Here is a 27,688-nt window from a genome sequence, read left to right as displayed (position 1 = left end):
AAATATGCCGTTTGCAAGATGAAGTTCAAAGCCAAAATGCGGCTTGGTTAACAGGTGTTCAAATCTACACTATTCACAGCCATTGTCCTGATTGGAGAGGTTGGATTGCACACTGAGCATCTGATTGGCTCTGATTAGGGTGGGCTTGAGAACTGCTCTCCAAAGAAAGTGTCCAATTGTTGGTGTACAGTATTTGACAGGGTGAGAAACAGTCCCAGTAACACCACACAGAAAAAGCTACAATAATCATAAAGCTGGATAATTATGTTCGATTTACCCCTATTGTTAATTGTCACACAAACACATACATATAATGTTAATAACTATTAACCTATGGCCATCAGCAAACAACCTCCTAGCCACTTTGAATGCTGATAAACGTGGCGTTTTCGCAGCACAGAGCACCATACTGTAGCAAGGGTGTCCAAATAACGGAGCTTATTTGACAGCTATAGAGCAGGGGAGTGACTGAAACTTGAACTCAAATGAGAAGAAACACAGTACTCTGACTGCTGCCAGGGAACAGAGCCCCCCAATGACAGATCTACATTTATTATATTTCCACAAACTCTGACACTTAATTCAGTCGGGGGGGGGAGCAGATGTGTGGGGTAAAACCGGATAAAGCTCATTGGTATGTATCCTTGATGAGGCAAAAATATATTGTAGCCTACAAATGAACAATGATACTGTGTCTACAATTCAGGTATCCATCCTCATACTGTCCTCTGCTGACAGGGACTTCACTTAAGACAATCTCACTGAAAACAATCTCACTTAAGACCCTCTCAAAGAAATTTAACTGATAGATAAGACACGCATTACTTTTCCTGCGGTCACAACAAAAATGACCACATCAAGACGTCGTCCAAACCCCATCAGACAGTCCCGATTGATGCCCCCCCCCAAAAAAAACAATAGCTGGCAAACACTCTAACCTATTCGCCAAACGCTTTGTCATTGAATGCCCCTGCACTGGCCCATTGTCTAATGCCACTATTCAGCCCTCTAAATGGATAGAGTGGGGTAACAAGATGAATGGGCTTTGACCTCCGAGTTGCTAAAAGGCAACCTAACCAATTTATCTGAGTGACCTCCACAGTTGGCAGGGAGGACCCCTAGCCTCCTACAGGCCCCTGGGCTGGATCAATAACAGGCAGCACGGCAGAGCCCTCGGCAGGGACACAGCCGGCTGGGACACATCCGGCAGGGACACATCCGGCAGGGACACAGCTGGCTGGGACCCATCCGGGCTCTCAGGTCCTTACGATGGCTCACCATCCTTCTTCTAAACCACCAGGATGAGCCGTAACAAGCCAAGACACGTGCCATGGGTGGCCGCGCTCGTAATGGTGCCTAAATATGTGTGTGTTGACAGGTTAATCACACAGCACAGGTAGAAACAGTGAGGTAACTACCCTCTCTCCCCCCAAACCCCACCCACATGATGTGACATTTTAACTGGCATTTTCTAAAATGGCAACCCCATTTCTATTTGAGATACTGAAGACATTTGGAGCATTTTTTTTTTTGGGCGTTTGAGACAATGTGGAGGAGGTACAGCTAGAGTACACCACATTTATATAAGATTGTTAAATTAACTCACTCACTCATAAATAAATAACAAATGCATCTTGTAAATGTTCTGTGGCTTGAGTCATAGTTGAAATGGTACCATAACTTCACAGGGAATATTCCTTACAAAAGCAAACATTCTGTCTCATGTCCATTGTGTTTTAGGGTTGGACTGCTATAAATCCATGGTATCAAATATGATGTGGTTGTCTTTGAAAATAAAGCAAAGACAAGACAGTATAGTTTTCTCTGAACATTCATCAGTTTACGCAATATACAGTTTCAATCGTTCAAATCTATATTCTGTAAAGTGCTTAGGCTTGCACTGGCGATGAGATGAATTGAATTGAGAACAGCCTGTTATTTGAGCATGCCCTCAGTAGTCATGACATCCAATGCCTTGGCTTGCCTCCACAAGTGACCACATATTCAGGATACTTCACTCTGGGAAGCTGGGACAAGTGCTTTATGTATTCTGATACCATTCATTTTTAATCACGACCAGAATATTCTACCTAACCACTTCCAACCCACTCGCTGTAGGCTGAAAGACTTCCCTTTCCCCGCCTGACACAACTCTGAGCTTCAATGCAGAGACAAAGGAGGAGGAGGGACCAGAGCACATTTATAAAAATGATTGTCTAAATTTATCATATTTATCTGTATCCCATCCGAATACTGTCTGGCTTCGGAAGTCTTTATCGAAAGTACGGTTTAATTATGATGGATTTCCTGCCTCACATACAGATGTATCTACACAAGTTTGCTCTTGAATGTTAAGCATAATAAAATGGTGTGTGAGTGAGTGAGAGAGAGGGGGATGGAGAGTGAGAGAGAGAGAGGGAGAAGAAAACAGGGGAACAGACAGGGGGAGAGAGAGAGAGAGAGAGAGAGAGAGAAAGAAAGAGGGGGACAAAGAGGGAGAGATAAGCTGAGAGCAAGGAAAGAGCTCTCCACACGAGTGGTGTGGTGGAAGGACCTGAGAGGAGAGGGAACCTTCTAGACTCTAATGAGTTTGACGGTGAAAGTGACACCATCCTCCCTGGCCACTGTCATGTGATCAGTCATCACAATGGCTCACCACTTCCTCCTTCGTGTGTTGACCTTTCTACCTCATGTAAAATGTGTGTGCTGAGTTTGTGTGTGTGGCATAGCTGTGTGTGTGTGTGTGTGTGTGTGTGCGCGCGAACATTTTTATCTCAACACAGTATATCAAAGACGATCCTATCTGTTTGATGATTAAATTAAATCACCCAACCATTTGAAATACCACTGCATGCCTATTCCCTCTATACGTGTTCCCTCCCTATCTGACTCATCTCCATATGACTAAACCACGTGAATCATGTTTAATACCTGCCATGTCTGTGATAAGATTTTTAAATCACTCTTCACCGCTTTAATGCTTCTATAAATTTCCATCTTATCTACAAGACATAGATAGGCCTACACACAGTCCTGTAATGGCTATTCAACAACTTTTATTTCCAATCAATATCTCAGCTTGTTGGGGTGGTGTTGTGACTGAAATAGGAAAGCCAACAGCTAGACGTTAAATCAGCATTGGTTATTTCTGGGTGTTTGACAAGAGGGGATTCGATTTGCTTTCAGGTTCTCGACAGCAATGATTGCTGGACGATGAAACAGCACGATGGGGGAAACGTCTCATCGACTGAAAGAGAGATCTAGAAACCGGTGCTGGATTACTGGATTGATGTGGTTTCTTTTGTGGAGAGGGGTCATCATGATCAGGAATCAAGAGTATACAGCTTTGGACTTACTCACTGCCAGGCCACAACACTTGATTAACACCCGATTCACTCTACTCCACTTGTAGACCATGACCAACACTGGGTCAATGACATGGATCAATTACTGCAAAGTATTTGAAAGTAATTGAGTTGACACTTCCTGTAAGGGACTGCTCTATTGGTTTAAGAGCAGTGGAAGAGCTGAATGTAAGCCCCCCCAGTTAGCAGACAGCAGTGAGAGGACACAGACAGCAGTGAGAGGACACAGACAGCAGTGAGAAGACACAGACAGCAGTGAGAGGACACAGACAGCAGTGAGAGGACACAGACAGCAGTGAGAGGACACAGACAGCAGTGAGAGGACACAGACAGCAGTGAGAAGACACAGACAGCAGTGAGAGGACACAGACAGCAGTGAGAGGACACAGACAGCAGTGAGAGGACACAGACAGCAGTGAGAGGACACAGACAGCAGTGAGAGGACACAGACAGCAGTGAGAGGACACAGACAGCAGTGAGAGGACACAGACAGCAGTGAGAGGACACAGACAGCAGTGAGAGGACACAGACAGCAGTGAGAAGACACAGACAGCAGTGAGAAGACACAGACAGCAGTGAAAGGACACAGACAGCAGTGAGAGGACACAGACAGCAGTGAGAGGACACAGACAGCAGTGAGAGGACACAGACAGCAAAGTCATTCAGCTTATCAGTTTGTCAAACCCCAGTTCGAAACCCCTCCACAAAAACAAGCTGGGAAAACGTCCACTAACACGAACACTCCCAGGATATTCAATAGTCGATTTCGAATACAATTACTCAATTAAACTGACTGATGAGAGGCAATGAGGCATTCTCTCTGGAGGACAGTTAATAGTACGGTGTGGTAATTGACAATGGTGGAGTAAATCTTAATCATAATAGCCTTTTCCTGGTCCGCGGCACACAACACAAGCCCACCGATTGGTTTGCCAGTCTGGACAGAAAGGATATGGTTCCATTACATTGTGCTCTCAAGAGTCCGACTGGAAGCTAATTCAAAACGTGGAAGAAATATCCCCCGAGGTAGACAATGTTGGAACATATAAAAATGCATGCATTGGTAATAAAAGTATTCCCTGCATTAGTAGAGTACAAATGAAATTGACTGTTCCTCTGGTGAAGAGCTAGGAACCTATTCCCAGCACCCCTGTCGTCTTGTACCGGAATAGAAAGTAGAAAGTATTTATGTGATGGATGAACTCACTGCCCGCTATGACACCTCGTTGCTGAACACGCGTCACATGGTGTCCCACATACTTCGCCACCCAGCGAAACCCCGCGCCAGCCCTAACTGACAGCACCGAGGAGGACCAGAGTGAAGGGGAAATAACGATGCAACATCAAACGAACAAATTGTCCAGCTTTCAGTTTGAAGGGATGAGAGAATATTCCCACAAGGACCAGACTCAAAGACACGGAGCCTCTCTGGAACTCTCTAGAAGGACGGCATTGCTTGTGTCTCAGCCAATTTTTTGAGTTTTCCTCAAATGCATCACAGATGGTCAGACCCTCTGACCAAACGGGTTGATTTATTCCGTAGATGTTCGACTTGGCTCGTATTGAATTATGAATGTGATGAGGGAGTATATTTGTCTTCCCACAATCAATAGACTGATTCCACTGTCACATCATGTGGCACGGATCTGTGACAGGAGTTGATAATGACAGATAATGTGTCACTTTCACCTATTAGAAATCCAGCTGCATGTGTGTGTGAGGGCCAGAAAATATAAATACAAAAGTGAGAGAGGTATGTTTGAGAGAACGAGATAGAGACTGAGAGAAATAGAGAGAGAAAGAGGGGTATTGAGAGGGAGAGAGAGAGAGAGAAAGAGAGATGTGAGAGAGGGAGAGAAAGAATATAAGGTGCTTCCAAGCTCCATCTTTGGAGCATGCTGTGCTATACTGCACATCACACTTCCTTCTCATGCGATTCAATTAACCTTTTACTGGAAGGGTTCACACAAAAGGAGCTAAGAGTCATATTCCGTTCTAGAATTGGTGTGTAAAACTGCCAGGTAACCCAGCTAGCTGTCTCGATTGTTTGAATAATTCAGACTTATTTTGAAATCAGATGACTCATGATATGAGTCAAAATGAAAGAAACACCTAACACATCCCTTTGAAAAACAGCGTTCAATTTAACACGGTACGAACTGTATATATAAAAATACACTCGCTTGAACATGCCAGTCGTTCTAAACCCAAGATAAACCGTTTTGGTTCAAAAGGACTGACGACAGGGACAGGTTCTTCCTGCTCACCTGGCTAAGGACGAGGAGTGTTGTCACAAGAGCGACATCTCACAGTCAATGTTGTCGAGCTTTCTGTCATGCCCGTTGAGCGCGAGTGTGCATTATCTGTTTTATGACGTTTGACGCTGCTGATGAAGACTGCTGCCGTTTTCTCCGCCAGCGATGGGGCGGTGACAGCGTTGAGAAATAAAAACAAACCGGGCCTAGCTTCAGTTCAAAGCCGTACGGTCATTCATGTTTAATGAGGGGTATGCACACGGTATTGATTGTGAGTGCACGGAAGCCAACCTTGGGGTGGGGAGATGGAGAATGTGTTTCCGTGGGTGCGTTCAGGACACTTCAACTGCTGTTCCTCTGCTCTGATTTGACTGGGAGCTCGGACCTTGTCTGTCTTGGAAGCTCTTCTTCCTGCATGCTCAACCTTGAGTGATGTTGTAACTTGTTTATTAATTGTAACTTGTTTAACTACACTCTCTTATGTTTCTTCCCATTGACACTTATTTGCTTTTCACAATGTATGCTTCATGTTTTGGCTACCCACATTGTTTTTGGAGCTATGTCGTTGTTCATAATCATTGACCGATGCACTTTGTAAAGCTCTCTCTTGGAAGTCGCTTTGGATAAAAGTGTCTGCTAAATGAATAAATGTAAATGTAATGTTGACACTTCATCAAGGGGCCGGAGTTGTATCATTTATTGAAATGTACATTTTATTCTCAATAAATCATAAGAATGGGCTGAACCACATGTTACATTGTGCGCTCTGTAGAGCTCTGTATATTACACTACTTCAGTGTAATATATCTCAATTCACACTATGAGCAGGTGGAACCTGCCTTGATAAACAGTCCTGTTTATCAAGTCTCATTCTGATTTAATCCAGATTAATTAATCTACTAGGTTCACTGGCTAAATAAGATGTTGACACCCGCTCAAATTTGGGTGGTGCTGAAAGGATGTTATTCTCTGTAGTGTAAAAGAAAAAACTACACAAAAATCCTTATTATTTGTTCAACTGAAGCTGAGCTAACATGAATTGAGAACCCGTTAACAAAATAAAGGTGTCAACCTGCGTATCAATTCTCGGAACAGTTTCCAACTGTAAACCAAGGTCTTAAAAAAAGCCAAAAAACCATCTTTAATCTTTGTCTTTTTCCTTGTCAGATCCAGGAGGTTAACAGTTGCAGATGCTATGCTCTATCAGTCTGCCCACACTGCCGCTCTCCTCTGTGTCTAACACTCTCCAGAACGGGGCAAATTAGAATGAAATATTGAGTTCATTTATGAATAAGTGGGGCTGAACACCCCTTTGTCTGAGATTCAGAATGCATATTCAGTTGATGGAAACCTTTGGATGGGTCATTTCTCTTAGCTGCTTCATTAAATAGTGAAAGTCGAAAGTGCAATACTTCATGACTAAAAAAGGGGCCAAGATCTATGGCAAGGAGACAAGAGCTTTATAGATAAAAATGAAAGTCATGTTGAATATGAGACACGCACTCAATAAGTAATCAGAAACGCTTTGTTGGTTATCTTCAAAATGTCTTAATCCTTTGCGGTGAAAGACGAAGAAAAAAAAATATGCTAAGAGACAAACTAACCAAAAGACATGGGAAAGGTCACAGTTCCATCTTAAGTTAAGAAACAACAACAACAACAAAATCCGGACGCCATTTCTGGGCCCTAAATGGGTAGTTCCGTACCTGTGAACAAGACGTTTACGGTATGTATTGTTTATTTTCCTATGACTAAAATAATAGAGGGAAAAGTGGGTGAGATGAAAGCCACAGCGGGGAGTCAAACTAACAAGACCCAATCAACAGTAGCCCTCCAGACCCCTCCAGAAGAGGCTCCAGAGGAGGGAGGACGTGGGGGGCAGGTCGCAGCGCGGAGGAGAGCTTTTTGAAGACAGCTTCCCGGTGGCTTCTGAAACTCTGAGATTGGAGGTTTGGTTTCCACAATGCATGTCTAGATATAAATAAATAAATAAGAAAAAAACATGGCTGCCAGAAATAGGGGTTGAGGAGGTGCCTGCAAATTGTCCGTTTGGTTGAGCGGCTTGACTCTATTTGCTTTGAATTTCATAAAAACAGAGCTTAATGACAATGGGAGGAAAAAAGATGGCAGGTTTCAGTTTTGAGGGCAATCATAAGCAACACTACAATTGCCTGTGATTACTTTATTAATTCGTTCCCATAGTTCTGACAGCTACTGAAAAGGACGTTTTTGATCGACTTTAGGTATTATAGCACAATGGATGAAGTCCACAAGAATTCCCTTACTTTAAAGTTTGACACTTTGATTTGTTTAGTGAAAACATGAAATTAAGATGCATTTTATTTTGATGATGGCAAATAAGCTAAAAAATAAAAGTATTTTGCCGGTCTCCAGCACGGTCTTGAGCATATAAATATGTCAAAACAAAAAGGCAAACAAACGGATATAAATGTATAAATTATACATATAAATTCACTTGTATAAAAAATAACACAACATCTAAATATAATGCAGTGCTTTCAATTAAATCGCACTAGACTGACAAGTATATACACATCAAACGACTCGGCACTAATAAAACTGTGACTCTGTGGTAACAAACACAAAGAGAATACATTCAATATATCTTTGTTCAAAGCACCATCAAAAACATTATCACTTAAATCACTGTAGCACAGTTTTTTGTGAATTGTTTCAGGCACCGACAATGTGCTTTTAAGACTACCCCACATCTCCAGTTTCAGGTTTGGTGTGTGATCAAATTTGCACTTCAAACCATTGAACCCACTTAATCAGCCATTGTGCATGCTCGTTGGACCACTGTAGAATTTCGATGCTTAATCTCTGACAGAAGCTTACAATCTAGCTTTGATTACTCATTGGCCTGTGGGGAAACTTTATCAAACTCCGTACAGAGGGGCAGGTGACCACCCGACGCTCAATTGGAAGACCAAATTCCTTTCCACAGGAGGCCCTGAAACACGGCCTTTGATCCACAGAAAGCAGTCGCACAGCTGGCCTCCTCCCCTATATACTATTCCCACCAACCCGCTTCTAACACACACACGGCTTTCACCAATCATTTTCCATTTCCTGTCGCCCATCCAGGCCAATCAACCGCTGGTCTGCAGTGTGTGTGTGCGTGCGTGTGTTTATTTATTCATCTTTGAAAATATTTTCGAATATTCCACATGCATGAAAAAAGCGTATAAAAATACACAAGTGTCAGACTCACCGATCTCGGTGTCCGATTTATTGTCCATTTCCGTGTCGGTGAGGGTGAGGACGGAGTTCGAACGGCTTGACAGGCACGAGCTTTGGCCCGACTTAGCCCCCCTACCCCAGAGATCCATGGTACGTTCCAAGGCTGTGGGCTCATGGTTTTCTGTGGGGACTGTTCCTCTAGTGTAGCTGCCTAGGGGGTGTGACAGACCTGTCTCTGGGCAGAGTGCCAAGCCTCTGCGAGAGGATGGTTTACATATCCCAAGTTGCCTCAATGAGAACGCTTGCCCTGTAAAAACATAAAACAGGCAAGATTAAATAAGATGCTTCTTCCCAAAGTCACAGTTTGATCTTCCTCTAAACATGTCGGTTAAAAAATACATTTTTATAAACTGTACCAGGGTGGAAGGTTTTTTGTTCATTTGTAAAAGGCTGAACTTGAGGTCACTCTAAATCAAAATGTATTGACATCTTAACATTTGGCAAGAATTACCTTTGCTTAGAGGTTATATTGGTTGACTTTTCGTTGAACCCCAATACAGAGCATCAGAAAACAATCTTCTTTACAGGATTGTCCTGATTTTACAGAAACTGAATTTTGAAAAAAGCAAAACACCATTTTGGCTTTAACCTATCACACAACTGTCTAGTTGTCATGGCGAAACTGGACTTTTTAACTGGTTATCAAATAAAACGTCAAGGTTGGATTGCAAATGTCTATTCTGATGCAAACAATGACATTTTAAAAATTATGGGTTTACAGGATTATATCTCATGTCAGAGTAACAATAATACTGTGGATGGCGTATTTCTTGTAGATGGAAAACAAATCTGATGGATATTATCAAGTAAATACAAATGTTTTAGTCTAAGGCTTTCAATGGTAAGGTCTTCATAACATTTAATAATTAATTTAATATCAAATACATTTTTATAAAGACCCAATGTGAAAATATTTAGAATTGTGCTTTAACAGAATAATAGTATGGAAATTATTTGAAAAGTAATGTATGACTGTAATTACGAATTAAATTGCTGTATTTCTGACATTTTGTCAAATAATTCAGACAGAAAAACAAGACATAAAACTTTACATTTGGACTTTCGGACTATACATAGAAAATGTATAGTAAAATCAAGCATTATACAATCATAGTGTGCTACACTGTACGTAACAGTAAAGATTAATAGATGCTGGTAATTGATATGATTTTTTCTTCTCGTTTCAGAGATATCGAAAGAGAGGGCAAAATTATATAATTACATAATTATAATGTAATTCATATAAATGAACAATGCTAATTATAGCAAATATGTTTTGTTTAGTTTTTTATCTGATAGGTGATAATAACACTCATTCACTGCCATGATCAAATACTTTTTCAAAATGATTTAAGCATTCCTCCCACAATGTCATTATAATCATTATTTTTCAAGTGGGCGCCAATTAACAAAAATCTTTGTAAATTATGGAATGACATTGAAATAAAATGTTTATGACCTGTTCATAGATAATAAACATTCCATAAAAATAATTTGGAAAGAATGACACGGGTTCTTTATACAGGTCATAAAGTCGGGTTGTTTTCTAGGTATGTTCAGAAGCCTGCAGATGTGTGGCGACTGATAGTCTGAATGTCGTAAAACGATGATTACTTGGGAGACCGAGAACACATCCCTTTAGGGAACACATCCCTTTAGGGATGCGACACTCTCAATCATTCAGTTGGCGAACACCATGGGATGTCATTAGGAAACGTAACTCGACTCTGCTTCGCCATCATCGATTTAGTTTACTTCGTTTTTTTCTTCCGGCAAAACCACTCCTCCCTGCAAAGCCACCAAGTTGTTCCTTGGCATTCGGTTTGTACACGCGGTCTGTGACCTGTCGACCGACTCTGATCTGAGTGTAAGGACACCACTAACCTGGTCTGGCGTAGTCAATGGCCTCCTTGATAGCCATCTCCTGGATCCTGCCTCCAAACAACATCTGAGAAGGGTCATGGTCGTAGGCCTGGATGGTCTCGCTGGAGCTGTAAGACTTCTGGGTAGGCACCCGGCAGGCCTCCTTGTCTCTGTCGGCCAGGGAGGCGGTGTAACGGCGTTCCCTCTCTCTGTCTCTCTCTCTGTCTCTCTCTCTGTCTCTCTCCCGTTCCCTCTCCCGCTCTCTCTTGGACAGTGAGCAGAAGGGCCTCTGCTCCTTCAACTGTTCCATGCTGCCCGCATGCTGGGCCTCCCCCGCTGTCCTTCTCTCCTTCTCTCCCTCCTGGACGCTCACCTCTGTGGATGTTTCCCCCGCACAACCTTCCCTGTCCGGAAGACGCCTTCTCCTCTTTCTTGTCCTCCTCCGTCCGTTGGCTAGACGGTCCTGCACGCTCTCAGTCCTGTTCCAGAGCTACCTGGCCAACTGAGGAGAGGGCAGAGGGAGACGAAAAGCTCAGATAACACTAATCCGGCCACTTAATCTTCAAAAGCTCACATTCCCCCCCCCCCACCCCCCACCCCCTCCGCTTCAACCTGCTACCCCTAACTCTTGAAACCCCACCCGCACTCGCTTACATGCATGAACTCCCCTTAAGAAGGAGATCCTGCACCCCCCTTCCTCCTTGTTTTTTATTTGATTCTTTGAAGCCATGTTTTCAGACTATAATTGTCATGAGAAGTATCGCTCCCTTCTAAGACAACACATTTTATGAAGGTTTGAATACTGTTGATTATGAAAGATTTTTGTAAAACTTTTTTCTTTTTTTTTTTACTTGAAACTGAGACAGGGGGGCTGAAGAGAGAACTCTACAAATCCGTCTCCAAAAAAAGTGGAGGTGGGGTGCCCTGGCGTGAATCTCAAGTGTTTATAACAAGTCGTCTCCACTGCTTACAGATAGCCACACTTTCATGTCTGTCTGGACAGAGCTGGGAAACCGCTGGGAAAAAGCCCTGTCTTTCTCCGTCTGAAATCTCCAAGCTATAAAATTGTTCCACGAATTTATGATAGTATTAAACAAGATGCCATTAGTCCCGGGAGATTTACAAAAGTCCAAAGTAGTCCAAGGCTAATCAAGATTATTTTCGGTTTCAAGGACCACTGACAATTCTGCTGAGAATTTTTATGTGTTGTTCGGTTCCAAGATGCGTAATTGTTCATTCAGACCAAAGGCGCAGTCGGACAATGTTACGGCCAAAAACCTTGACATTCTACTTTCAAAAGCTCACACAAAACCTCCCATTAAAACCCACCAAACTCAAAACTCAAGAGGACAAACCACAAACAGCTCCTGTACACAGAAACAGACAAACAAAACCACTCTACCTCAGATATCGGTTTGTAGTAAGAGACGCAACCAGAAACCTACTTGATTATGCTTCCTGCTTCTGTCTTACACTGTACAGATATTGGGGACCCACAGCCACTAATGCTAAGAGCCTAAGACCCTTCGCAGGCCTGTGCAGATACCCCGCTAAATCCTTACGCAAAGGTCCATGTGTGTCGAGCCGCGAGCCCCAGCTGTAGAGAGAACGAGATTAGTGTCCTAATCAGCTCTAAGCCCCCCGGGGTTCGTCATGTGGAAACGTTGCGGAGGATGGATTCACACAAAGCAAGGTGAACGACCGGACAAGTTCCCGGGAGGACTCTCCTGCTTACCTCAGAGGCCCTGACGCCACCCTGCACACCATACCTTCCCCGGCTCATCAAAATGTCTTCTGTGAAGATGGATCCCACACATGGGAGAGCTGTGAGGACACCGGAGGTATGCTTATTAGAGGCTCTCGCTGTATAAAAGCTTCCCAAGCTCTAGAGGGAGTCTGGATTTGTTGTGCTGTACTTTGATGTAAAAGTTATATCCAAGGATAGAACCCACTGCTCTGTATGGATAAGAACAAAATACAATTTCCCTGCATGGTTACTGGGCAGTGACTTGCATCGCACGAAAAACTGGCCTTAACATAAATCCAACTTGATTCGAAGTTGTATTGTACACAAAGTCTCATTAGTGGTTATTAAATGGATGGGTTAACACCTACAGCGGGTAACTACCGACGAAGCCTTGAGGTGTTTTTCCCTTCAAGAGAATCCTGCGTGTATCTTCATAAATGTCACCTGGTCTGTACCTGTCACCTTTGATCACGCCGGCAATACGAGACAGCCAGTCACCCATGACCTCCGCTGAGAAGAAAGCCGACTCTGCAGAATTAGCTGCACGCTGGGGCCTATTGGGCAGCCAGCGATGCACGGCGGAGACACTTCCTGATCTATGTAGTGTGGCGTGTACGACTCCCTCGCTGGTGGCTATTGCGCCCCTGACACATGGTTTGGTCGCTACTGTCCCAAATAGTTTGAAGCGCAGAACAATAAAATGTATGTGCAGTAGGGCGTAAAGGAAAGTAGCTGTCATTGCACTGTCCACTGTGTTTCGGGGCACAGGGTTTGTGAGTATGAGGTCAGCTAGTAAGACTTTAGGATCTGTAATGGACTGTACTGAGAGAAGAACTAGACTAAAGTACCTAGTTGTATTTCCCCCGCCTGTACATCAAGCTAAAGATTCATATGACAAGAGTGAACAGACCTTGGAGTCAAATAAAAAGATTAAGTGAGGAAGTTTTTTCTCTTTATTTCTTCTAACAACAACATGAACTTGGTTTCTTCTGAGGTTCCTGACATTCCTGACGTTAGCACAAGGGGCAGCCGCCCTCACTGACCTGCTGAAACGGCAAATCTTCACCAGGCCATTGTTTGGTAATTACTCTCCCGAGAGGCCTGCTCTAAATATTAACTCCCACCCTCTGACCCCCTCGATCTGTAAATAACGCCAATAAATCTTGTTGCTATTCGCAGCTGTCGCATCTCTCCATCGTGGATGACTTACACAGTTTGGCTGAGTCCACCCCCACCCACCCACCCACCAGGCCTCTGTTCTCTCTCTGCTGGCTTCTCTCTGGACAGGAACAGACGGTTCTTCTTCACAGACAAAGTCTTGAGAGTAGTGATGGTGGTGGTGATCGGGGCCGTCTCCTTTTAACACAGGCAGCTCCACCGACAATAGCATTGCATAATTCATTATGTAGAGTCACTCTCCTCATCTCCCCTCCTCCTCTATTCTCTCCTCTCTCTAACTCTCTACTTTTCCATCTTCCCTTCTCTCTTCTCCTCTTTCTCACTGTCTTCACTCTTTTCCTTTCCCTTTTTCCCCTCTCTGGCTTTATCTCTACTTTCCTCTTCTTCACCCTCTTTTTCCTCCTCTCCCCTAATCTCCTCTCCTTTCTCCTCTGCCCTCCTCTCCTCAGGAGCAGGGAGGGGTGGAGGCAGGGCTGTCTCCCCCAGAGACTCCCTCCGACACCCGTGGTTCTGGACACACCGACCTGTTTGTCTTGAAGTCACTGCCTGAGCTCAGCACAACATGGTTGCTATCAGACCTAGACTGTTCTGTTCTTTATCACAACAAACACCCCACAGGTGCTCCGGGTTCAGGCCTGGTGATTTAAGGCCAATTTGATCAAATCAGGGTTCAGCTGATCCATGCTTTTGTACATTAGCTTGACAGTAATCACAGTTGAAAAGCATGTACCAACAGACCGAACTGGACTGTGTGCCAAAAGTCTCTGATGTGACTATACTTTTCCAAGCATCGCAACAATCACAGTATCGCAGCAATCACAGTATCACCCCAATCACAGCGTCTGTGTGTGTGTGTGCGTTGTGGTGCGTGTGTGTGCGCGTGCTCAACACAAGCAACCTAATACACTTCATGTGTGCTGGATCAACCTCAGTTAAAATACAGCAGCAGCTACATCATTACTGTAGTTAGTAGTGCTGAACTGAATAAGACTGGAGGTGGACGATCAGATGTTGTTCACTGGCAGGTCTGAGAGCACACCCAAGACTACATTTAGTAATTTAGCAGACGCTCTTATCCAGAGCGATTTACAGTAAATAAAGGGACAATTCCCCGCTAGGCAAGTAGGGTGAAGTGCCTTGCCCAAGGACACATCATTTTTGCATAGCCGGGAATCGAACCGGCAACCTTCTAATTATTAGCCCGATTCCCTAACCACCCAGCCATCTGACCCCCCAAGCCTCATATGGCTCATACGGCTACCTGTTCCACAAACTTATATTCAATGTAAAATATAAGCTTCATACTCTGTCCTTCCTAGTTATAGAAATTGAATAAAATTAAATAAAAAATCAAGACATTTCTCAAAAGCGTATTTATTTTTGCCTAGTTTGTCCTTAAAAACCCAGCTTTCTTTGCCATTCTGCAAAGTGATGTTACATATTCTCCAGGGGTATAAAAATAAATATCTACTGTGCATAACAATCACAAAGTCTGCATATGTCGTTTACTTTGTTTTTGTTTACCATTTTTCTAAAAGTCAGGATACTTTAAACGAAAATATTTGTAAATCCAACAAATCCCTCTTTCCCACCAAGAGACTCATCTGTCGTGTGTGAACTGAACACAAATACAAAACAATGGAACTACCAGAGCAGCCAGTCTCAATGCAACAGGAGCAATTGCTGTGCTTCTTTGCACGCAATAAAGACAGCATAAAGCTTTACTTTCACCTACATGTCAATATAAATCCTGTTCAAAGACAGATGCAAACAGCATGTCTCCCACACCAATATTGAGACTCTCTATTCTACACACTGTTTCAGACCCAGTTCACTTGACACTTTTTTTTTTTTTTACACACAATCATGCCTGCAGTTGAGAATCCAACACCCTCTACAGTTTTCATCTCCTCGTTTTTATCAGTTGGGTTTTATTACGCCTTCCAGAGTCTCAAGGGTGATGAGCAACTCCAACAGCTACTTAATTTATTTTAGACTTGTGCAGACGCCGAAGAATATCTACTATAATTTCAAATCGATTAGGCTTGCTTGCATGAATTGTCTTTAGAAAATCTGTGTGGATCTGTACTATTGTATTTGATAGTAATAAAACATAATGATAAACACTGCAGTGAATTCAATGTGGTTTATGTTAGGCTAGTATAGAAGTCTCAATGCCAGAGCCCACACAGAAAGCCTTAAGGACTAATAAAAAGCTAAGAGGAAGTCGGGCTCACTAACAAGTCCCTTGTCCGTTTAATTCTAATAAATTTAATAAAATCAGGACTTGGACCTCAAATGAACCTTAAATTGAAAAAATTGTTTCAGCGATACCTGGCTGCATTATTGACTAGCATAGTGAATGCTCAAAAAAATGTAGGTTACATTTTTGTCAAACCATCTGTTTGGAAAGCCTCAGTGATGAAGCTGAGGTGCTTGCTGATGGTCATAGCAAAAAACACCAGACATAAACAAACTCTTAAAATGGATGAAATAGGAATTCATAGAGAAGTGAGACGGTGTTTGCATTCATCCACATTCTGGGGGCTGGACACATTATATTCAAGTGCTGACTCTGTAGGTATTTTAAATGCATCTAGAATGTTTATTTCACAGACTAAACCTCCCCCTTAGCTCTTGAGATGATGATATATTATGACACAGAAGTTGCATCCTATAGAAAATCTGCAGAAGAGCATAAACTGCTGAAATTGATGTAAAAAAGAAAACCTCGACAGAGCAGATGCTGAAAGATGGTCTGTACTTCACAGAGACAGGCTCAAAACATATAAATCTGGGACAGTATCTGTCATGGGGTTGTGTTTGCACTTAACAGGGAGTAATGAAATTAGAATGAATTTTCCATTTTACAGCCATGGGCTCTAAACATAAACCTAACAATAGATAAAGAAACTAGAAGGGTTTTAATTATTGGTTGTCAGCATTTTAGGAAATGTGGGTCACAATGACACACTATCAGAGACTGCAGGCCTTAAAAGAGAAACATTCATTTTAAATAATCCATCCATGGCAGCCGTAGTAATTCAACTACCTGCGGTGACCGTCCAGCTCCTGAACAGTCACACAGCCACAAACCCATGTTTCATTCCTCCGTCAAAGGCTCAATTTCCACCCCCCTCACACTTATGCCTGATACTCAATATTGTCGTTTCTCATTTTAAGACATTTTATTGGAAGGGCGGGGCCCTAAGAGAAACAGAAAAACAACATGTCAAAAGAAACTAAAGTTAAAGTGTTACAGGCTGGTCTCTGTAAGCGTGTGAGTCACTGCCTCGAGTCACTGCCTCGAGTCACTGCCTCGAGTCACTGCCTCGAGTCACTGCCTCGAGTCACTGCCTCGAGTCACTGCCTCGAGTCACTGCCTCGAGTCACTGCCTCGAGTCACTGCCTCGAGTCACTGCCTCGAGTCACTGCCTCGAGTCACTGCCTCGAGTCACTGCCTCGACCTGGCCTTAGCGTTGGTGTTCATTGCCCGGCAGGCTGGGGGCTTAAGCGTCACAGAGGTTGAGTCAACTGAATTATTGAGGCCTTCAACTGGCTCCATCGACAAGCATAGCTGACGCATGACGTCCCTCTGGGCTGTCCTCGAGCCACAAAAGACCCTGACCTGAAGGTCTTGGCAGGTCCCACACTCTCAGTGAAAGTGTGCAAGGCCCAGCATTGTGTGGTGTGGTGTTGTGGCACAACAGTAATAGATCTGAGGATTTGATGCTTGAAAAGGACTGTCATGGTCTGTGAAAAGGATAGATCGGAAATTTGTCGTTGACACCGAGAGACCAATACAAAGATTGGTGGGAAAAAATATATATTTTCAAATGTTGTTGCCTCTTTTTGTACGTCTTTAAAAACAAACACCAGTATAACGTGTGATTCTCGTATCACAGACTAAAAGACAAACGCAGGACAACTACTGCACTACAACAGATTTTTGCTGAACCTCCAGTCTCCCTGTGAAACAACTAAAAGACACTTTTGTTTGTTTCAAACCCTGTCCTGCATCTCCAGCCTGCTCCTCAATCCCCTTTGTGAGAAGAGCCCCCCCCCCCCCCCAAAAAAAAAAAAGCTAAAGCAAAGCATGCTGGGATATGAATGTAAATCCGCTGGTTGAAGGGACGGGCTCCAGAGTGAGCGGTGTGGTTCCTGCAGCCTGCAGTCAGCGGGGTACCATCCTGTGGCTAATCGCAGGTGGCTTTCAGCCCAAGCTGGATAGGCAGAAGTGAGTGAGAAAAAAAAAAAAAAAAAACAGAAGTAAAAGCTGCAAAGCTTGCAGCTTAGCGACCATACTGGAGAGACGCCTCGATTCCATCATGAAACAATCACTGTTGTTTTCCTCCACTGCTGTGTGCCCCAACACACCCCTTCTCATAATCACAAAGTGTTGATTACAATAACCATGAACAGCTCAAACCCAACATGTCACAAATCAAAGTGAAACCATTACATTTCAGAGAAAAGGCCAGTTTTATAAACTTCAATATCATTAAGAAAACCCGTAAATTATGCAAAGACCTCAACTCGTATTGAGTTCTTGGAAATATCTATTCATACGTTACCACATCAATGACAGACTGACCTATATACCAAGTTATACAACTAGAAATAGTTATACAAAGTTTAATTTTAATTATTTTTCCCTCAAAATCACAACAACAAAAATAGACAGAAAGTCAGGGTGCTCTTTCACCCTAGTGAAACACCCATGGTAGCTAACTGGCCTTGCTATGTATTTTGTGTGTGATTCTGAAAAGCATACTAGTCTAAAGACCATGGGGGCCATGCATCAAATTCTGTCCTCAAATATCTGTAGCATAAGCACATTTTCAAGAGCATGCAATCTTTCTAAATCCCTGGGTGACATTCAAAGCAAATTTCGTCAACTTGCAAGAAAACTTACATGAGAGTAACCAGATCACCAGCCTGAATGTCTTATTATGACTTGCCATATTTTCCAAATCTGCATTGTAACTAGTGAAATTTCACCTTTATTGTTAAAAGGTCAAATCAAGGGACTGTTTCTGTCAATCTGTTTATTAAATCAGGTTTCAAAGGCCCCTGTCAGTGTCAGTCTAACTGATTTCCAAACACTTTCTGAAATTCTCGCCTCAAAATGTCAGACGTCTCGACAGACAGAATGACAGACATTACATTGATAAAAACTATCACGACTGCAACATCCAACTGGGCTGACAACAAACTGAAACAAAACTAGCTCTTTTTTCCAGCAAAGTAAAATCACGTTTATTTCAATCATGCCATTACAGTGTAATACAGCCGGTGCCAGCGTTTTAATAACAGTGGATTGGAGATAGCAATATGCAAAGTAAATATGACATAAAACCAATATGCTGAGGCCAGGACTCTAGAGCAGTTTGACAGGCTGCATTAACCTTTACATGTTTGCTTTAATGTGTTCAAACATCCATGCAAGTTGCCACATCCAGTGTGAAATTTCAGAAGGTCAATTTTTGAACAACCAAGACGATTGGCCAGTATGTTATGAGGTAAGGTTGTGAATATGATATAAATAACCCTTAACTATTTGATGGGAGAACTGTGTACACGATTACTGTATCCCACACAAATATACTAACAATACTTCCATCTTGCTTATCCTATCCAGTTTTTGAAGATCGACACAGCCTTCTATAGAGTGAGGGCTAGAAGGTTTCATTGGTTTCGGTTATACAGCTGTACATGAATGAGACAATTACTCTGTATGTAATTACTTATAATAAATGCATTGTAATTACCTACATTAATAAAAAGACTTCAAGCTTTAAACCATATGAGATTGCCTTGGGTATTACATTGTCTCCACATTATCAATACATGTAATTGCAACCAGTGATTAAAGGATTAAAAGGCAATAAAGTTTGTAGTCCAGGTATTATGCCTCACGTATGAGCTGGTTTAGGCTGAAACTTCTCAGCAATAGATACAAAGGACACATTATATATATGTTTTGATCAATTTTCTCGTGGGCCAAGACAATTTTCTGTGCAGAACATATTTTACCACTGGTCTGACATCTCACTGGTGCTGTGCCAATCTACATTATGAAATGTTGAATATATGTTACACTGTCAATGAGAATAGATCTACCTTTCAGTCTACCTGGATTCTATGTGATAGCACGTTACAAAAATAAACTGTTAGGAAGTAATCTACAAAAATAGGATTTGATTAGCTTAAGAGAAAGACTGTGGTAATATTCAAAATGTTTTAATTTACCTTGATTTGTTCTAACTCTCAGTTTCATACAGAGAAATAGCTTGATTATCCCTCCATTATAAAGGCTTGCCTGGATGATGATGTAAGAATGTAATGATCTTGTTATTCTCTATTCAACTTAATCAATTCCTTGTGACATTATTTAATGGGTTTTGGTCAAGCTGACCCCATGATGCTGTTATTTTAATAATGGAAATGTGGGTACTCAATACAAGCCCTGAAACTAAACTAATTGGAACAAATTGCAACTACGGAGATGCTTAAGGGAATTGGAGAAAAAAATGTAAATGGCGTTTTGCAATATATTCTGTCGGCAAATTTAACGGTATTAGCAGATTGTTGAAAGCGGCACAGTATGCATATTTCCCGAGGAGAATGATGAGACAATGACAATATTTAATCGAATGTGCAGTGGACCATTTGCCGGATCAGTAAACTTGTCCCAACTGTGTCAAGTTATTTTCAGTGTCAAATGTTTATGACATTGAGCGTTATCCCTGTTACAAGCGCATAACTGAATTAAATGCAGCAATATCACACGTGCACTCATCAAAAGCACAGTTATCAATTTAGCCTTGAGACAGGTGTTAAGATGACTAGGTATGCAGTACTTCAACATAGGTAGTTTTACGACGCACTTGTAAATAGCTTGGAATTCATGGAGAACAGATGTCAAAACACGGGCTGGCTTTTGACAATCAAACACGATTCATATTGCTATGCTTCTTTCTCAAATGCTGCAATAGGCGTATTGGTTTGTGAAAAAAGGTTTTCTGGGAGGCTACGTATTTCTTTAGTCGGGTCGTTACTAGCACGCTAGCTGACTTTGTGAGCATAAAAATTCACTTTTCTTTCGCCTCTTACCTGGTGTTAACTATTGTAATATCCTTTGTCGGTGACCGCAGGGAAACTTAATGTTGAAACATCCTAACTTATTAACTGCACCACAGTTTCGGCAAAAGACTAGGCTAATCTTAGATGGTAGTTAAAGATGTCAAAGAAGGTCATAAATAGATATTCCGCACTCAAATCTTCAAATCCTTCAGAGAGAAAAACACACTGTGCCAGGCTGTCTTCGGTGGTAGATAAGTGGCAGATGACAAGCCGTCTTCGGGCGAAATGCTGTGTGGTAGGCTACAGTTCAGATTTCACAATTGAGCGCCTTGTCAGATAAAATGTGCTGCCGCCAAAGATTCCCTCAAATCATTCCGACCGCTCAGGGGTGTCTCTGAAAACCTGCCCGCTTTTCGTCTCGGTTGGACTCCCGTCGTTCATCATAAACTGCAGATACCCAATAGGCTACAAATTGGGATGAGAGAACGATGCTCGACACGTGCTGGTGTTTTTTTGTTGTTGTCCCGAGCACTTGTAAGCAACGGAAATACGCCGACGGAGTCTCGGCATCCACGAGGGTATGGGGTTGTGTTCATTTGTGTTCGACTGCTTCATGGGTCATCCTGGCTTCCCTGCAGTTATCCCTTGGAGTACAGTTAAAGTAACCCACCTCAACGCATTACACGCGAGATTTCACAAATATAGCGTATTTACTGTAAGTAGCCTACATTTAATAGCGTACTGCAGATAGTGCGCTAGATGCTGTACATACATATATGGAGAGAGTGTAAACGTAGCCAGTATATGGCTATAAGCCATACATTGAGGTTCAGCTCATACAAATAATCTGATGACTGGTGAGTCATCAAGATAAGGTCAAGGAGATCACCATTTAAATATGACCTTGATCCTTTTTGTTTGGTAAAATAGGTACATTATAACAGATTTTCATATTTCAATATTAATTTAAAATATGATCAGTTCAAACTATAATTGCTGCATTTTGGTGCTAACGCCCTATCTTGTTGAGTGTCTTCACAAAGATAATCGCTTGGCCCCTGGTCATGTGTGACACTTTCCAAGCTCTTACCCAAACTTGAATACATAATCTGCTCATTGATGAAATAAAAGGAGAAAAAAAACACAGGAACAAAAAATGACTCATTTGATGTTCTTCACATGATAGCATTATGCTACCAACAGGGGAAAATGGACACTCATTAATTACAAAAGCATTGGCCAGCTAATCCCTCTAAAAAGCCAACTGGAGGCTATGGGATCCATGCTCTACTCTTCTAAAAGAGCGAGGCAGTCCAACATTACCAAAAGCAGATCAGAAACTCTGAGCTGTGGTTTGCGGCCCTACAGCTCCATAGGAGGCCTGGCCATTGCAGCTCTGACTGGGCAGTTTCTTTCTTAATCCCCCTCCTGAATTTCCCCCACGTCCGACCGCATGCTGCGATGAAGTTATCACGGAGGACAGCTTCTCTCTCCTCAACCAGTCCCAGCCCTGGATCGGTATTATCCACACAGCACATCAAGAAGCAGCCTCCATCAAATGGCATTATCTACATGAAAGGGAACTGCCCAACAATCTATCTCCAACTCTGCCATTCAATCTTCATCCAAGGGCACACAAGAGAGAAAGGAACATGGAAAAAGAGGAGGGGAGAGGAGAAGAGAGGGGAGAGAAGAGGGGTGGGGAGAGGAGAAGAGAGGGGAGAGGAGAAGAGAGGGGAGAGGAGAAGAGAGGGGAGAGGAGAGAGGGGGGAGAGGAGAAGAGAGGGGAGAGGAGAAGAGAGGGGAGGGGAGAGGAGAAGAGAGGCGAGAGGAGAAGAGAGGGGAGGGGAGAGGAGAAGAGAGGCGAGAGGAGAAGAGAGGGGAGAGGAGAAGAGAGGGGAGAGGAGAGAGGGGGGAGAGGAGAAGAGAGGGGAGAGGAGAAGAGAGGGGAGGGGAGAGGAGAAGAGAGGCGAGAGGAGAAGAGAGGGGAGAGGAGAAGAGAGGGGAGAGGAGAAGAGAGGCGAGAGGAGAAGAGGGGTGGGGAGAGGAGAAGAGGGGTGGGGAGAGGAATAGGGAGATAATTCTTCTTGGAGCTATTGTAGTGAGCAATCTACTATTTCAGCCTACTCTAAATTGCGATCGTGTTTTCCTTTCCCCCCGCAACCCAACGAATTTACATGAAATGATGAAAGTGTTTATAGGTTTTCCAGGCAGGAGAATGTGTTGAAATTGATACCTGTTCTCCTGTAGAAGCTTCTTCAGCTCGTATAATGTATGGAAACATCTTGTATTCAGTCTTTATAAGAGGCAACGATCAACAACCCAGGTATCCGGTCCTGTTAAACTACTGTGCCTATATGGGATCCGTTACTTGGACATATTTTAAGAGCATTATGGCAAATCTTTAATAAGCCCTCTAATACAGCTTTGGTTTGGCCCCATGCACGTTGCTGTAAACGCATGCAGTCTACTGTGCCCTCTGTTGGACGAGTGCCCCTTCAACAGCTGCATAAATAATCCAAGTGTGATAGCAGCAGCTTAATGTGTGGCACCTATAAATACTCTGTTATTCAACCACTAAACATGTGAATTGTTTTTTTGTTTGTTTTTTCTGAGTGGTAATACCGAAATGAGACGTCGTCGTTGGTGAAAGCCGTTCTGTAGGTGTGGGTAAACCACTGCCCTGCTCTGTGTAGATGGTGCCTCCTTAGCTAGGAAGGTGTGCTGTATGCATATACGACTATATGAACCAGAAACTTCAACATGTTGAAGCCCAGGAGTATAGCAAACATTCAAGAATAAAGGGTTGCAGCTATATCTCCCAGGATCCATCTGTGATGCACTGTAGATATACTGAATCACAGGAGGAAACAGCCTGTACAACATGAACCCTCCAGTTTTTTTCTTCTTTTCGTGGACAGTATAAAGCAATGTTGACAAATTACACAGCCGTTTTTTTGTCACATTATTTCATGGAAGGAATTTGCCACGGTGGAATCAAACCGGTGGTGCGGATAACATCATGTATAGAGTAATGTCTTGTTTTGTCTGTTAAAGAGCAATATCAACAATGGCTATGAACTCCTGTATATACAGTGCATTATCCAGACACTGTGCAGAATGTTGTCCTTTGTCAGTACAGTATTGTGCTCCGCAACTAAATGGAAGTGTAAAAAAGGATTGGACAGAACTTCTCCTTTCATGTGGAAATGAATTCCTTCCAGAGAACAAAAAAAGCTTTCACCTTTGGTCACAGAGAGGGGATCTGAATTTGGCCCTGAGGAAGAATCCATCCGTGTTACGTCATGATAGGATGTCGCACAACCTCACAACACAGTTTCTGAACCTAAAAATTGCTTCTTTTTTTCCAGAGAGTTGCCTTTCAGAACAGCACACAGCAAGCAGTCTGACAGACATACATCTCAAGTCTGGCTTCGATAAATGTTAGTCAAAAGCATTGTTACAACACTGGTATGATCCTCTAGTAAATGGTTATCTGCCTTCCTCATACATCTGGTACATCTGGTGAGAGTGTGTGGGTGTGTGTGTGTGTGTCTATGTGTGTGCATAACAGAAACACAACCAAAGTTGCCAGTACCACTACTATTACATACGCATGTCCCACCTGTGACAAGACCTGTGGATCCAGGATAGGACTATACAGCCACCAGGGAACTCACCGTTGAAGTCAGAAGTGGATGTCATTATCGCCTCGATGGACAACTACAAGCAAGCATGTATGTGTGTGTGTGTGTGTGTATGTCTGTGTGTGTGTGTGTAGGTGTGTCATAGACGACAAGTGCAAACCATGGCAGGCCATAGGACTTACACTTGACCATCTGATGGGGTTCCAGGATACATGATACACAACATAGTGCTTTGTAGTGACATTGAATCAAATTAGAAATAACATGATTTGAGTTCATTTAAGTTCATTGGAAAAGGTACAATAAGTCCTGACTTTTAACTTAAGAAATAAAAAATCCAGTAATGGTGCAAGCAATGCTTTTAGATTCACAGAAAACCACAGTGGTTTTAAAACTATTAATAACAATAGTTTAAGAATTTTAAGCCTGGAAAAATGTAACCTTGAAATTATTATATGTATATAATTTTGGGGGGGATCATATTTGAACATGAACCTCGATATAAATATACCTCTCCCCTGACCCAAGATATGTTATGTGTGTAAACCTTACCAGGACACTTGATTGGCACTGACCTCTCCATTTTAATGTGGATTCCAAGAGGTGAAACTCCCAACAGATACAGTACAAATGATTAAACTGCAGTGAAAAGAGGTAAGATATAAAGAATGACATTGTACAAACTGAAAGAAAGCGTTAATTCACATTATTTAAATAACTTTTTTAGATGTCTTAAAATACGTCTTGGCCTCCTTGTTCGAATGGTAGAATGGAAACACTGAAGGAGAAGGAGGCCAACTGGGAATTCAGCGAAAGAAACGACTCTTCGGATTAAGTGGTCCAATCCGTACAGGGGCAATCTGTCAATAAGTAAACGCATGGCTCAGTGAAAAGACCTTTGCATCGGCAAGAACGGTTGAACCGTAGTCTCGCAACTACACACAGCATGTGACTGCTAATAGCGCACGAGTAAAAAATGGAAGAAAAAATAAATAAATAAAAGATAGGGAGCCGTTCCGTACATTACGGCCAGAATGAACTGTACTCTTCTCCCATCACATAGCTAATGAAGAGATATGTCCTCCATTATGATCTTCTGTTCCTGCAGCCGCGATTAGAAAGTCTCCAGAGAAGGAGTATCTGAGGCGAACACCGAGTCTAGCTAGACCTTCGCAAATCCTCATATCCTGCGCCACGTTTTCATAAATTGAAGTCTAATGAGCATGGTTGACATAACCATGATTTATTTTCTCGTAGGCTTACCAATTTTGCCATGGTGCTGGAAATTATAGATGTCAAGGGTGCAATAATATTTAAATGTATTTGCAACACAAGCAATATCGTATTCCATGGTATGAACTGCATGGTTTATATGTCTTTAACCTTTATAGCCAAGTGTACAGTACAGTCACATAATACAAACATACATAGCACTAACAAGCTCCCTGAGGTGACTGAAAACTGTAAATGCTAAACAATATTACATAATAACATAATATAATAATGTAATGCCGTGGAAATTCTCATCATAGAGTTTCATGTGGATAATTATTAAGATATTTGTATCCAATCCCTGGCAGATCCAGGTAAGAAATAGACCTTCATGCAGACAAGCCAACTGGCCAATTAGGACCACCCTGCCCATATTACCCATCTTGTTTTGGATAGCATTGGATGGTGCCCAGTCGACCTACAAAGAAGTACTGCTGTAAGGGCAAGGAAAACATTGACAACAGCCTGCGCCCCCACTGACATGATAGGGTTTCAGTCCTGGGCCATTGCGGCACTGAGCTACAATAAATTGAGACAGATGATCAGTCGATGACGATTTCCATAATCGTTATACCTCCCATAATTCATCAAGGTAATGATACTCGTGTCCCTAATGTCACATTTATTCCATTTTCTACAGAGCCGTAAGAGCACTGTGCCGTTTTCTCTCCCTCTCCCTCTCCCACACCCTCTCCCTCCCTCTCTCTCTCTCTCTCTCTCTTTCTCTCTCTCTCTCTCTCTCCTTCCCCCCTCCCTCCCTCACTCTCTCCATCTCCCTTCATCTTTCTCCCTCTTTCTCTCTCTAAAGGATTGATTACACACCGACTGCTTTTTGCCTCTGCCTGTGAGTGCAGGAACAATCTGTTATTCGACCTAAAATAACAATGAAGGGATGGGAAATGCAATCTAATTCCACTCATAGAACTTCCTCTCTCCTGCTGACAGGAAAACAGGACGCCATTACAACTGGAACATGCACCATGGCTGAACCAGAGTAGAGAAGGACAACTGTTCGTACTAGATCGTTCAAAATACCAGTTTTGTACATTTGATACAATCTACATAACATCAGTGAGGTTTGGTGGAAGTGTAAAGATATTTTATATGCATTCAAATGAACATTTTGGAAACAACAAACTAGGGATTGAATCATCTTATGGGTAATTGTCCATTGTAAATATATATGATAAAAAATATATGAAGATTTTAGATTAAATCGAGCAAGAAACAATTTCTACTGTCAGATGAATTCCGATTGTATGTGAACTGTTATTATTGTAAATAGTACATACACACACACACACTTGCCGTACGTACACACACACAGTACATACACACACACACACACAGCCCTTCCACTTTACCTTCCTGTCCTGCCGTTTGAGATATGTGACCTTTGTCAGGAGTGAAGAGCTGTGGTCCATTAACACCCCAGAGGATCCCGTCTGGCTGAGGCTCCATGTCCCATGCAGAGCAGAACCAGACATCAACACAGACGACTCAGGAGAGACCTTCAAGGGACTGACTGCTAGCCAGTAGGCACTAAGACACAACAGTGGAAGTTGAATAAGCGAAGAAGAAAATAATTTGCTTTGATTCTAGGTGAGTCATTTGATCTGAATACACACTTGATTCTAGGTGAGTCATTCGATCTGAATACACACTTGATTCTAGGTGAGTCATTTGATCTGAATACACACTTGATTCTAGGTGAGTCATTTGATCTGAATACACACAGACATGGGAAGGCACTCTCTTATACACAGTGTGTAAAGATTTTACCTTAAAACAAAACCCGAGGAAAGTGCAGTAAAATAAAATCAGCGAATAATAGTATATTATCAAGTGGTCCTATAATGCTAATAAATGTATAGTATTTATTCTTGTTATAACAGCTATGGCTTACCTTACCTTCATAATGATGTTACAATATCCAAGAGACAACCGTTGAAGTCTGTGTTGCAGGTAAACTATCATCAGTGTCCTCACACACAGAGTTTCTTTCACAAT

General features: G+C 42.4%; 1 protein-coding gene across 1 annotated transcript in view; it reads right to left on the bottom strand.

Annotated features, from left to right (window-relative positions):
* The window catches only part of LOC146301811 (teneurin-3), a 98,611-nt gene extending 77,282 nt beyond the window's left edge, over positions 1–21,329 (bottom strand). The window contains exons 1-3 of the mRNA XM_084697050.1: positions 20,790–21,329; positions 10,769–11,249; positions 8,856–9,131 (exon numbers count right to left, since the gene is read on the bottom strand). Coding sequence (XP_084553176.1) covers positions 8,856–9,131; positions 10,769–11,057 — 565 coding nt within the window. The 5' untranslated portion in view covers positions 11,058–11,249; positions 20,790–21,329. The remainder of the gene's footprint in view (positions 1–8,855; positions 9,132–10,768; positions 11,250–20,789) is intronic.
* Between the last annotated feature and the right edge of the window lie 6,359 nt (positions 21,330–27,688).

Source organism: Hypomesus nipponensis, chromosome 1, assembly GCF_054491055.1.
Source record: "Hypomesus nipponensis isolate SF chromosome 1, ASM5449105v1, whole genome shotgun sequence".
Classification (NCBI taxonomy): Eukaryota; Metazoa; Chordata; class Actinopteri; order Osmeriformes; family Osmeridae; genus Hypomesus; species Hypomesus nipponensis.
Note: the sequence above shows the minus strand (reverse complement) of the source record. Positions and strands in the feature narration are given on the sequence as shown.